Source organism: Oncorhynchus keta, chromosome 26 (genome assembly GCF_023373465.1).
Source record: "Oncorhynchus keta strain PuntledgeMale-10-30-2019 chromosome 26, Oket_V2, whole genome shotgun sequence".
NCBI classification, from domain to species: domain Eukaryota; kingdom Metazoa; phylum Chordata; class Actinopteri; order Salmoniformes; family Salmonidae; genus Oncorhynchus; species Oncorhynchus keta.
Genome location: NC_068446.1, coordinates 10,675,642 through 10,690,085, shown reverse-complemented (window position 1 = coordinate 10,690,085; position 14,444 = coordinate 10,675,642). Strand labels below are relative to the sequence as shown.

General features: G+C 43.6%; 1 protein-coding gene across 1 annotated transcript in view; it reads left to right on the top strand.

Annotated features, from left to right (window-relative positions):
• LOC118358912 (insulin receptor-like) overlaps nt 1-14,444 on the top strand; it is a 111,156-nt gene that overhangs the window by 65,689 nt on the left and 31,023 nt on the right. The window contains exon 3 of the mRNA XM_035736918.2: nt 13,950-14,274. Coding sequence (XP_035592811.1) covers nt 13,950-14,274 — 325 coding nt within the window. The remainder of the gene's footprint in view (nt 1-13,949; nt 14,275-14,444) is intronic.

Below are 14,444 nucleotides of genomic sequence, written 5' to 3'. Positions count from 1 at the left end.
ACAAATCAAAAACTGAAAAATTGGGCTTCGCTATGTATTTCGTGGGTGATTGTTCCTGTCTCTGTGTAGTTTCACCAGATAGGCTGTAATTAGATTTCATGGTCCGTTTTGTTGTTTTCGTATTTATATAGTTATTTCATGTGTCACTTTTTCATAAAAGTCATGAGTAACCACCACGCTGCATTTCGGTCCGACTCTCTTTCTACAAACGAAGAACACCGTACAGAATCACCCACCACACTCGGACCGAGCAGCGTGTTAACAGGCAGCTGGAGCAGCGAATGGAGGACGTTATGGACAGCAGAGGCTTGGAGTATACGACGTTGGAAGAAATAGACAGGTGGGCGGCAGACCCAGAGAGAGTGCCGGTGCCCGCCTGGGATTCGCTGGAGCAGTGCGAAGAGGGCTATAGGAGAATGGAGTCGAAAAGAAAGACACGGCGGCGCAGAGCGAAAACCGAAAGTCACCCCCAAATATTTATTGGGGGAGGGCTCAGAGAGAGCCCTGTTAATCGTGAAGAGCAGTTGCAGTGGGAGAGGCTGCACCACTTGGAGAATTGGACATGGGAGGAAGAACTGGACGGAAAAGGACCCTGGGCTCAGCCTGGTGAATATCGTCGCCCCAAGGAGCAACTAGAGGCGGCTAAAGCGGAGAGGCGCTGGTATGAGGAGGCAGCACGGCGACGCGGTTGGAAGCCCGAAAAGCAGCCCCAAAAAATTATTCCCGGATGTTTTGGTCGAGCTCTCTCCAAGACATTTTTTCGAGACAGACGCCTATAGAATTGACATCGCCTCCTGATGAATTTGATCGCTTATTAACGTGTACTAATACCTAAAGTTGCATTACAAAAGTATTTCGAAGTGTTTTGTGAAAGTTTATCGTCGACTTTTTGAATTTTAAAAACTGACGTTACGTTATGAAACACAATTTTTTTCCGTTTATCACACAGTCTTCATAGATCGATATCTAGGCTATATATGGACCGATTTAATCGAAAAAAAGACCCAATAATGATTATGGGACATCTAGGAGTGCCAACAAAGAAGATGGTCAAAGGTAATTAATGTTTTACATTTTATTGTGCGGTTTGTGTAGCGCCGACTATGCTAATTATTTTGTTTACGTCCCCTGCGGGTCTTTTGGGGTGTTACATGCTATCAGATAATAGCTTCTCATGCTTTCGCCGAAAAGCATTTTAAAAATCTGACTTGTTGCCTGGATTCACGACGAGTGTAGCTTTAATTCAATACCCTGCATGTGTATTTTAATGAACGTTGGAGTTTTAACTAATACTATTAGCATTTAGCGTAGGGCATTTGCATTTCCAGAGCTCTGGATGGGACGCCTGCGTGCCAGGTAGGAGCAAGAGGTTAAGGAGTAGTTTATCTGTATTCGTATGTTTAACACTTGTCTTTTATCAATGTTTATGAGTATTTCTGTTATTTGATGTGGCTCTCTGCACTTTCACCTGATGTTTGTTTGAGACCATGCATTTCTGAAGATAACGCACCAATTTCAAATGAGGTTTTTGGACATAGATTAAATTTATTGAACAAAACACACATTTATTGTGTAACATGAAGTCCTGTGAGTGCCATCTGATGAAGATCATCAAAGGTTAGTGATTAATTTAATCGCTATTTCTGACTTTTTGAGCCCTTTCCTTGGCTGGAAAATGGCTGTGTGGTTTTCTGTGACTAGGTGCTGACCTAACATAATCGTTTGGTAGGCTTTACGGCGAAAGCACACCAATTTGAAATCCAACACTATGGCTGGATTTACAAGAAGTTTATCTTTAAAATGGTGTAAAATACTTGTATGTTTGAGGATTTGTAATTATGGGATTTCTGTTGCAATTTCACTGGCTGTTGTCGAGGTGCGTCCCACTTGTACCAGAGAGGTTAAGGAAGAAGTGAATGTTCCCTTTGTCGGGAGAGGCTCTCTCGTTCTTTCCCTCTTCACGGCTTTGAAAAGAGCAATTGGGAGAAAGTGAGCGAGTGTGAAAGATGGCAGGCAGACGTGGATGATAAAAATGGCCCTGATCTCAGGCATGTAAAGAATGCCAGATGGCTTTGGACAAGTGACTGATCTGGGCAGGGATTCCATCAATCGGTGTTGCGGCCCTCTTCAGGGTGTAAAGTCAGGGCTTGGTTGGGCACTTGCAGGGCTAGTGGACCAACTGGGCCCTGGTGATGTCAACTCACAATAAGACACGTTGAGCGGCTCTCCTGCCCCTCTCTCCCCTCCCTTTGTAAACAGGTTTTCACTCTCAACCAGGCAGCGCAGCCTGAAATGGAGGCCAGCTCGGGGTAGGAGGGAGGTCTGGGGCGGTGTTTGTTCAGCTACTAATTGCGGTCTCGGCTAGATATAGGCAAAGATAACTATTAGCTGATCCTCCTCTTATGAATCAGATTTATTAGACAGAAAACAGGGATGCCCAGAGTATCTTCCTATAACAATTACATGCGAGAGAGAGACAGATAATTGTCTGTTCCTCAAGCACACTGTTCAGTTGATGTGAATGTTGCACCACTGAGGGAGCTTTCCAGGTCAAAGTTCGTAGGCTGTGGAGGGCCCCTCCCCCCAACTTTTGTCCCAGACGAAGGCTGTGTCACTGTCAGCGCCATCCCACTCGGCAGCATCACACACACAGGGCCCTATAACATCCACGAAGCGTAGAACGCAGACGGAATCACGGAATCCAGACATTAAAACAGAATTCAACAACATTAATAAATGTATTGAACTTAGTGCCCAACATTATCATAAGACGTGAGCAAAATGCATCAGTGATTTATATTTTCCTTCAACTTTCTGAAGAGGCAACATGGGATTGCCCCTGTCTGTGTGCACATTTGTCTACCACTTTGGTTAGTGATTTATAACATATTTGACAGAATGTAAACTTCCTGCCTCCCACATTGTCTCAGTTAGTACCTTTCCATAAACCTAGCTCTTATCCACCCTCCATTGACTCCAATATACACATTCATTTCACATGTAAAGTATTCAATAAGTTCTAGTATGGTAACATGAATAAGTGTATTTCAAGCTAGAATCCAACACATGAAAGCTTTTCTTCTGCTTCTTTTTCCCCCTAACCATGTGACCACTTGACAAGGGAAAATGTATGGAAAACCCCTACTTTTGTTATTGGCTACAAACAGGGCCTAGAGTTCCTCTCTTGCTCTTGCCTTCCTTCTCCACAGATCATTGTCCTGATCTTCCAGTCAGCACATCTTTATCATTCTCTCTTTCAAGGCTCCTGAGTGTCACAGCGGTCTAAGGCACTGCATCTCAGTGCTAGAGGCGTCACCCTGGTTTGAATCCAGGCTGTACATTCAGCACAGGAGGGTAGAGAAGGAAATATAAGCTACAGGGCCCAGACAGTTAATAAGACTATGGCAGTCTGTGGCCATTTTGCATTTTTCTCTCATCAGGTTCTCACAGGGCTCAGCATTCTGAAACTTCTCTGAGATGGAACTCACAGGCACATGTTGGCGGAGAGGAGTGCCCAGTGATATGCTTGTTATTGGGAGTTTATATAGTGTTTTGATTTTTAGCTTTGGAAGTGATTGTATCACATTTTTTTTAGATTACTTCCATGCATTTATTTTGTGAACCATAATAAGGCCGAGGATATGTGGTTAGTTATGACCTTCCATATCACCACTGATTTCATTACAGGTGGTTTTTACAAGAGGCTGTCACCCTTTTGAATCACATGATCTCTCTGGCCTGCCTGGCGGTGGGATAAACAATCCTGTTGCCGCAGCCATGGGATATGCTATGATGTGATAATTACCAGAGTGACTTACAGGAGCAATTATGGTTAAGTCTCTTGCTCAAGAGAATATCGACCACATTTTTTCCCCCCACCTATTCAGCTTGGGGATTCGAACCAGACAACTTTCGTTTACTGGCCCAGGGCTCTTAAAGGGGTATTTTGGGAATGAGGCCCTTTATGTCCCCAGAGTTCGATGAACAAATAGTAGATACCATTTTTATATCCAATATGAAGGAAGATGGAGGTAATTTTGCAAGCCAATGCTAATTAGCGTTAGCGCAACGGCAAAGTCTATGGGCATCTGCTATCAGGCTGGGACCATTGACTGTGCGAACTTGCTACACCTCTACCACGATACTTACCCAACAGTTGTGCCCCTCAGAGCAGGTCAGTGTGAACAGAATTGTCTCGTTCAGCCCAACACTCCTACAATCTAAATGGTAATAGCCAAGCAATGATATTGAAACAGCTGAAATGTGTATATACATTTTCCTACTATTTGAGACTTGTTTTATTGAGTTTTTACCTGAAATTGTTCTAACAGCCTGTTACATTCTGAAATTGCTGGCTGCACTGAGCCACGTAAACTATGGAAACCCATTACCAAAATAAATGTATGATGTCGAGAGTAGATCTATCAAAAAGGTTATGTTTTAGCATTTTTAACATTATGGGGTGATTTCAGGTCCCAGAGTGGTATGGGGGAATTGTTTTCTTGTGGCCCAGAGTTTTTCCTGATCTGTTGGGTGCTAACTTAACCAACTCCGGACCCTAGTAGGGTAGGACATAGTAGTTAATCAGCTGTAAAAAATCGAATAAAAAATGCTATGAGCTATGATGGGACCAGATTTTATATCTCCTGGTATAAAACTTCTGACCTTAGGGAGGATGAAAACATTAAAACCCTGTCAAACTGCAGCAACCTTGTACTTGTTCATATGAATTTACACAGACTAAGAGACAAACAATGCTATTGGACAGTAGAACTAATAACCGGCCATGAGCTTGCTTTATGCAGTGTTGCATCATGTTGGCCTTTGCATCTGTAATTAAAGTTATTCATACAGTATGTCATCACTATTGTGTTGACTTGATTTATTCCAGTCAATAATGTTGGATTAAAAAGGCCTAGGTAGCCACCGGAAATTTGAATATCAACCAAATTTGATCACATTCACATTTTCCCAGATCACAAAAAATGAGCCTATATTAGACTATAAATACATTAGGGCTGACCCCATTTAGTTGACTGGTAAATTATTTGGTCGATACGCTGTTGTTCGACCGAGATGTCTTTATTTGAGCAGTAGCAAAAAAAAAAAAGAGGTCCACAACCTGAAGAACGGGAGAAGGGCAAGATTACAGCAATATGTAAGTCTTTGAGAGAGGACATGAGTTTTGTGTGTGAATCCATGATAACAATGAAGAATAAATCGGACTATCTCGAGGGACAATCCCGGTGGAACAACATGGTTGTGGACGGAATTGCAGAATCTCCACTTGAGACCTGGACGGAGTCTGAGGACAAAGTGAGGGAAATGATCTCTGTGAACTGAAGATGGACCACAGGAAGATTCAGGTGACATGCCCAGGCTGATAGTGGCCAAGTTGCTGAGGTTCAAGGACAAGGTAGCTGTTCTGGAAAGAGCCCATATTAATATGCAGTACCAGACAAAAGTTTGGACACACCTACTCATTCAAGGGTTTTACTTTATTTTTACTATTTTCTACATTGTAGAATAATAGTGACTACATCACATCTATGAAATAACACATATGGAATCAGGTAGTAACCAAAAAAGTGTTTAAGAAAGTGTCAAATCAATTCATTTTAGATTCTTCAAAGTAGCCACCCTTTGCCTTAATGACAGCTTTGCCCACTCTTGGCATTCCCTCAAACAGCTTCACGTGGAATTCTTTTCCAACATTCTTGAAGGAGTTCCCGCATATGCTGATAACTTGTTGGCTGCTTTTCATTCACTCTGCAGTCCAACATTCCAAACCATCTCAATTGGGTTGAGGTCGGGTGATTGTGGAGGCCAGGTCATCTGATGAAGCACTCCATCACTCTCAGTCTTGGTAAAATAGCCCTTACACAGCCTGGAGGTGTGTTTTGGGTCATTGTCCTACTGTAAAACAAATGATAGTCTCACTCATCGTAAACCCGATGGGAATGGCGTGTTGCAGCAGAATGCTGTGGTAGCCATGCTGGTTAAGTGTGCCTTGAATTCTAAATAAATCACTGACTGTGTCACCTCCATGCTTCACAGTGGGAACCACACATGCAGAATTCATCCGTTCACCTATTCTGTTTCTCAGACCACCCCTCAGTCAGACTGCTCTATCAAATATAAAATCATAGACTTAATTATAATATAATAAACACACAGAAATACGAGCCTTGGGTCATTAATAAGGTCAAATCTGGAAACTATCATTTTGAAAACAAAACGTTTATTCTTTCAGTGAAATACAGAACCGCTCCGTATTTTATCGAACGGGTGGAATAATTCTAAATATTGCTGTTACATTAAACAACCTTCAATGTTATGTCATAATTCTGTAAATTTCTGGCAAATTAATTATGGTCTTTGTTTGGAAGAAATGGTCTTCACACAGTTCGCAACGAGCCAGGCGGCCCAAACTGCTGCATATAATCTAACTCTGCTTGCACAGAACGCAAGAGAAGTGACACAATTTCCCTAGTTAATCTTGCCTGCTAACATGAATGTCTTTTAACTAAATATGCAGGTTTTAAAAAATATACTTGTGTATTTATGTTAAGAAAGGCATTGATGTTTATGATTAGGTACACATTGGTGCAACAACAGTGCTTTTTTTGCAAATGTGCTTGTTAAATCATCACCCGTTTGGCGAATTAGGCTGTGATTCAATGATAAATTAACAGGCACCGCATTGATTATTTGCAACGCAGGAGAAGCTAGTTAAACTAGTAATATCATCAACCATGTGTAGTTAACTAGTGATTATGTTAGGATTGATTGATTTTGTTTTTTATAAGATAAGTTGCTAGCTAGCATTAAACTTATCAATGCTCATTGCTGCACTCGTGGTCAGCCTGCCACACAGTCTCCTCGTGGAGTGCAATGTAATCGGGCATAATTGGCATCCAAAAATGCAGATTACTGTTTGTTATGAAAACTTTAAATTGTCCCTGATGTAATCGGTCAACCTCTATTACCTAAAACACACATCTTAAGTAAAGGAATGTAATAAGAATATGTACATATAAATGTATGGATGAGCAATGACCGAGCGGCATTGGCAAGATGCAATAATGGTATAAAATACAGTATATACATATGAGATGAGTAATGCAAGATATGTAAACATTATTAAAGTGGCATTATTGAAGTGGCCAATGATTTCAAGTCTGTATGTAGGCAGCAGCCTCACTGTGTGTTAGTGATTGCTGTTTAACAGTCTGATGGCCTTGAGATAGAAGCTATTTTTCAGTTACTCAGTCCAAGCTTTGATGCACCTGTACTGACCTCGCCTTCTGGGTGGTAGTGGGGTGAACAGGCAGTGGCTCGGGTGGTTGTTGTCTATGATGATCTTTTTGGCCTTCCTGTGACATCGACTGCTGTTGGTGTCATGGAGCGCAGGTACTTTGCCCCCGGTGGTGCGTTGTGCAGACCGCACCACCCTCTAAAGAGCCCTGCGGTTATGGGCAATGCAGTTTCCGTACCAGGCGTGATGCAGCCCCATTGTGCATCTGTAAAAGTTTGATATTTTTAGGTGACAAGCCAAGTTTCTTCAGGCACCTGAGGTTGAAAAGTCGCTGTTGCGCCTTCTTCGCCACACTGTCTGTGTGGGTGGAACATTTCAGTTTGTCAGTGATGTGTACACCAAGGAACTTAACTTTCCACCTTCTCCACTGCTGTCCTGTCGATGTGGATAGGTTGGTGCTCAGTGAGCACTGTTACCGTCAAGTAGGTTTTGCTAGGGCGTTGCGGATGGGTGTAAGCATCTGTTTCTGATTCATGTGTGTGTGAAAGAGACACACGCACATCTTTCACACACAGAAATGATGGAGAGAGATTGAGGAGGGGAATGAATGAACAGGCTGTGTTTGGCCAGAATAGGAATGTTGCGGGGCAGTGTTAGTTGCAGTATTAGCATTGTGCTAGCTAGTAGTAGGCTCTGAGCAGGCCTGGGGTTAAAAAGGGCTTAGAGAGAGGGAGCAGGAGAACGAGAGAGGAGGGAGCGCCTCCTAGGCAGCGAGTGGCGGCCTCACGTATTCTCCCAGTGTGCCTCTGTCTATCGAAGGGTTAACCCTGGGCAGCTCTCCTCCCCGACATGGAGGGGGCCATTGAATGGCTGCGTTCCACGGCCAGCAAACACATTGGTTAAGGGTGAGGGCGGATCTGGGTGGGAGCTGTACTCCGGCATGTACTCTTCCTGGGAGATCAGGAATCTTTTTCTCCCTCGTGTTTTTGACCTCCGTCCTTCGCTTGCCCATCTATCCCTCTTTAATTTCCTTCAGCCAGCCTGCTCCCCAACCTTCCCCTTCCCACCCCTCAGATCTCACATTACCCCTTCTCCAGCCCCCTCCTTCTCCCGTCCTCCCTCTCCCGTCCTCTCATTTCAGACAGGCAGTGAGGAGGCCTGCCCCTGCCTCCTCACTGAGAGGCAGAAGGTCCTTCCTTGTTATTCTGCTGGTAGTAAGCGTGTGATGTCCTCACCGTCGTGTCAACCCTCGAAGGTTGGCTGACTGACTCATTTTAATTCTTCTCTTTTCCCAGTAGTTTTTTTTCCTCTCAACTGTTGAGGAATAGTGAGCTCAGTCAGCATCATCACCCTTCCCAAAAAAGAAGTGTGTTTGCAGGCCTGTAACATTTTCCGCTAGGGTGAGCACAGCAGCAGATATTTCAGAATTGTGTGTGTGTGTGTGTGTGTGTGTGTGTGTGTGTGTGTGTGTGTGTGTGTGTGTGTGTGTGTGTGTGTGTGTGTGTGTGTGTGTGTGTGTGTGTGTGTGTGTGTGGTCTTGCCCTGAGGAGGAAGAGATGATGACTCCCAACCTGATGTCTGTCTCAATGTGTCCTCACACCATGCATACAGCGGCTCCAGATAGCCCCACACTGGAACGCACGCACGTATGCACACATACCTCGTCACTTTTTTTAAAACAATAAGGTGGTCACGAGACAACTGTTTGAAAAGTGATCTGGACTTTTTCCACAGTTTCAGTTGAGGTTGTACAATGATCTAGCCACAAATGACTGCTAGCTTTTGTGTAGAGTCATACTTTCCCTAACATCACCACTGTATTGTATCACTGGAATTAAGCTTATAGTACATTTTTAACCAGGATTTCTGTTTGAAGACATGGGTTAGGCGAATTTGAACGTGTGCAGATAACCATGTGTTATTGTGGTTGTTGTGGTGACTGGACCAGACCTGAGCCACAGGTAATGTTGTGTATCACTTTGTTAAAGTTATGGGCATTAGTAGAATAAACAGGAGGGGGATATAGTCAGTCAGGATGAACTTTGTGGAGTAAAGTGGTATGTTTATTGTCTGACTCCCTCGTGAAGAAAACCTAAAGCAAAGGATCTTTAAGTTGTGTCACTAGCGGAGAGCTGAAAGTCCTGCTTCCATGTTTAGATATGTGGAAGTTGTAATGCAGGTTGTTTTGACACTGTTTATGGACTGGTTGTGTCGTGTCTGAGCCCAGCTGAGGCTGCGGTGGGTTATTTTTGACCATGGCCGGGGACCAGGGAGCTCTGACTGTGAACTAGGTTGTTGTTAGAAAGGGGTCATCCCACCAGGCAGGTGCTATATGCAACTGGGAGAGAGTGAGATACTCTCTGTGGTGTGGTGGTTTTCTCTGGGCCTCTGTCAGGCCAGACAGCTGGATTTCTCATCTGCAAAACTTTAGCCCTGTCCAGCCCCAACCCCATCCCAGCTCAGACCAGGCCTATACCACTTCCCAGTCCAGCCTAGCTTTGTTCAAGCCAGACCAGCTCAATGAGAAGCAGGAATGTGGATGTCCTTTGTGTGGCGATGGCCTAGGAGCGGTCCAAATGTATTGTGACTGTTTTAGGCTTATGGTGGGGTGGTACATTATACTTTTCGTCCCCTCTTTCAGGCCCCTCACTTTAATGCTGCTGATCAAATACACACTTAAGCTCCTTCAACTCTCCATCCATTGGACTCTCTCATATAACATAGGGCCACTGACATGCACTGTTCACTTAAACAGACACACTGTAGTAGTAAACAAACAGACCTGTAAAAAATAGCAGAATTAGTAATAGTTACGACAGAACAGATGACAGCAGCTTCCTCTCCTCCTCATTTGCCAGTTACTTCCTTCTGTGTTGCTCCCTTCTGTTAGCCCGTGGTGTGGTAACGGTCAGGGTGCGTTTGAGGCTCCCTCCCTCCAGAGGGCACTGGCTAGCAGGCAGCCATGCATACAGGACCCTGAGGTTTCCACCCCAGAGCCTGGATCGAGAGCCTGGATCCCAGAGTCCGAAACCTCTAACCTCCCTCCTCAGCACTGCCTCTCATTTTCTCCTCTTTCTCCATTTTTGGGTTTAGTGTTTTGTCCCCACCCCTCCCACTTCCATTCTGTTGTAAAAGAATGCTGTGGTTGTTTGAGTTGGACCCAGGCAGCTCATGTCTCTCCTGCTTGCCAAACACGTGGGACAGACACACAGCTTTTATACATCAGCCTCTCAAATCCCCTCACATTGTTCTGTCTGGGATGTCTGTCTCCATGGCGGGCCGGTGTCAGCACCGGGAGCAGGTGACTCGCGGCAGTGCTGCTGGGCCGTTTCCGGTTACCGGGAGCCCAGCCTGGACCGGGACACAGATCCTAACCTCTGTCTGCCTCCCAGCGTTACCTAGAAACACAGCAAAGAGATATTCTGGCTCAGAGGTGAACCACCCTGGACTTTGGGAAGGCTGTCTGGAGAGATCCATGGGTGGTTTCCCCCCGGAATAAATGAAATGTAACTGACACAAATTCCACACTTTCGGTTTCTAGCTAATGTTGGCTAGAAGAGCTGTAATTGTTCCAATAGTAGGAGTGAGATCAGCTGTATGGCTGAGGTAAACACTGCAATAGTGTAAAAGTTTAGCTAACCATACAACACTATGCACAAGTACCACGCTTAAAAATTTTCACTGAAGATTTTACAAAAATGAATTTAGTGGAATTGTGCAGTTGCGAACTTTGGTACCGGAAAGACAGTAAAATCACCATGTTTTTATGCGATCATGTTAAAAAAAATATATATATATATTTTTTTAAATATCTGCTCCGAATTCAGACTCAAAGACGAAGAAATAATTGGATGTCAGCTAGTATTGAACGACAATAAGTGAAGTGCATTTACACCCGGTAAAGGCATTATGATAACGGAATGACATAATGAGTCCCTGATCTATACTACACCGAAATGCATAATTATGGATATGAATGTCATTCTCATGTTTCACAAGTTTGGACAACACAGCGTAAGGCAGTACTGCACAGTAGAGTACAGTGCAGTGCAATACAGCAGAGTAGGGTAGAGTTATGTGCAGTATAATTCATTATAGTACAGTACAATGTACTGTACTATACTATACTCTACTGTACTGTACTCACTGTACTGTATTGTATTTTACTGTAATCTACTGTGCTATCCAAACTGTTGAAACATACTTCTATGATCGGTTTAGATTTGGTCCAGTCCGGTCCACCTGTGGACGGTATCATCAAGGCCAGGGTGGACTGACCAAATGTCAACTACTTTCGACGTCCGGTGTAGGTCGGTGCTCAGTGGGTGACGATGCTGGCCACAATAAATGGAAAGAAACGGGGCTCATTCGTTGGTGTCAGTAAGAGTTGGGAGAGGTGACATTTAACTGGAGAAAGAGCGAGCAAGGTTGTTCAGACGGGCTGTTTAAACTCTTGGTTTGACCACCAGACGACGGAAAGACAAAGAAAACATTTATGAGCTGAACATAACAGTATGCGGAGTGGGAGGACAGTAGCAGATAACCCAACTGTAGTTTGTGACTATTATGATTTCCCATTGTGGCCAATTCAGTTGCAGTAATTCTGTTACAGATTTGTTTATTGTTCCGTTACAGGTTGGTAATGGAAGTATGAGTTTGTTTATAATTTAAGTGATTCAAACTTTATCAGTAAAATCACTAACTAATTGATCTACCTTTTACGTGTTACTTCTGTGAACTTTCATTATCCTCCCTCACGAGCGAGAGAATATATAAAATCTATATGTGTGTTTTTGGTAACGAAATTTACAAGGCAGTATTTCTTAAACTTACAGAAGGCAAACAAATTCTCAAACTAAATCTAGTGTTGATATTAGTTGGCAGCGTTCTTTACATCAACATTGTGTTTTGATGTTTTTCTAATACCTTGACTTTTTCGAGAAGACCCATTTATCCAGAAATCAAATCCTTTACTGATGCCGAGTTTCTAACATGGAAAATGGTTGAAGATGTTATCTATGCCTTCATTTCCCAAAAATATAGACTCTTAGCTTTCATGACACACCCAATTTGGAATGCTCCTATGAACTTCACATGTTAGTGCTCACGGGGCCTTTTCGGTGGAAATTCCCATATACAGTTCAAGTCGGAAGTTTACAAACACTTAGGTTGGAGTTATTAAAACTTGTTTTTCTACCACTCCACAATTTTCTTGTTAACAAACTATATTTTTCGCAAGTCGGTTAGGACATCTAGTTTGTGCATGATTATTTCACTTACAATTCACTGTGTCACAATTCCAGTGGGTCAGAAGTTTACATACACTAAGTTGACTGTGCCTTTTAAACTGCTTGGAAAATTCCAGAAAATTATGTCATGGCTTTAGAAGCTTCTGTTAACTGCTTGGTGACGGGGGCAGTATTGAGAAGCTCTGAATAAGGTGCCCAGAGTAAACTGCCTGCTACTCTGTCCCAGATGTCAATATATGCATATTATTAGTAGTATTGGATAGAAAACACTCTGACGTTTTTAAAACGGTTTGAACAACAGCAAAGGGCCTTGTGAAGATGCTGTAGGAAACAGGTACAAAAGTATCTATATCCACAGTAAAACGAGCCCTATATCGACATAACCTCGAAGGCCGCTCAGCAAGGAAGAAGCCACTGCTCCAAAACCGCCATAAAAGAAGCCAGACTACGGTTTGCAACTGCACATGGGGACAAAGATTGTACTTTTTGGAGAAATGTCCTCCATAGAACTGTTTGGCCACAATGACACTCGTTATGTTTAGAGAAATAGGGGGAGCTTGCAAGCCGAAGAACACCATCCCAACCGTGAAGCACGGGGGTGGCAGTGTCAGGAGGGACTGGTGCACTTCACAAAGCTTGGTTGCAAATTAGTCTTCCAAATGGACAATGACCCTAAGCATACTTCCAAAATTGTGGCAAAATGGCTCAAGGACAACCAAGTCAAGGTATTGGAGTGGCCATCATAAAGCCCTGACCTCAATCCCCAAGAAAATTTGTGGGCAGAACTGAAAAAGCATGCGTGAGCAAGGAGGCCTACAAACCTGACTCAGTTACACCAGCTCTGTCAGGAGGAATGGGCCAAAATTCACCCAAATTATTGTGGGAAGCTTGTGGAAACCCGAAACCCGAAACGTTTGACCCAAGTTAAGAAATTTAAAGACAATGCTACCAAATACTTAATGAGTGTATGTAAACTTCTGACCCATTGGGAATGTGATGAAAGAAATAAAAGCTGAAATAAATCATTCTCTCTACTATTATTCTGACATTTCACATTCTTAAAATAAACTGTTGATCCTAACTGACCTAGGAAGGGGAATTTTTACTAGGATTAAATGTCAGGAATTGTGAAAAACTGACTTGAAATATATTTGGCTACGGTGTATGTAAACTTCCGACTTCAATTGTATATAGTGTGACTATCTTTTGACGCTGTTTACTCTCTGTTAGTCAGCACCTCTGCAATCATTTGGGTGTGAGTCAACTCATTTGGGGGGATGCTTTTTACTCAGGGAGACCGGGTAATATATTTGATCCAGATGTTAGTGATATCTACAGTCTAAGCCGATTCAAGACTGAATTCAGACAGCCCCCTGTATTGAGTTTGAACTCTAACCATCATCCCTCTCGCTCTCCCTCCCCCACTCATTCTCCCTCCACAGTGTGTCCCTCCACCTGTAAGCATCGGGCCTGTACCCAGCATGGCCACTGCTGCCACGACCAGTGCCTGGGAGGCTGCTTGGAGGCAGGCAAAGCCAGCAGCTGTGTGGCCTGCCAGAACCTCCAGCACCAGGACACCTGTGTGGACCACTGTCCCCAGGGATACTACATTTTCAAGGGCTGGCGCTGCGTCTCTCTCTCCTTCTGCCAGGACCTTCACAACCAGTGCAAGAATGGAAAGAGCAGCGACTGCCATGAGTACGTCATCCACAACAACGCCTGCATCCCAGAGTGCCCCTCGGGGTACACCACCATCAACTCTACCGCGTAAGTCTTAGATCTATAACATGACAGCCGTTTACTAGGGGTTTAACGATTCACCAACACGCATCAGTCCCCTGTTTACATGTTTGAGATATGAGTACATCAGTCCCCTGTTTACATGTTTGAGATATGAGTACATCAGTCCCCTGTTTACATGTTTGAGATATTTGTAC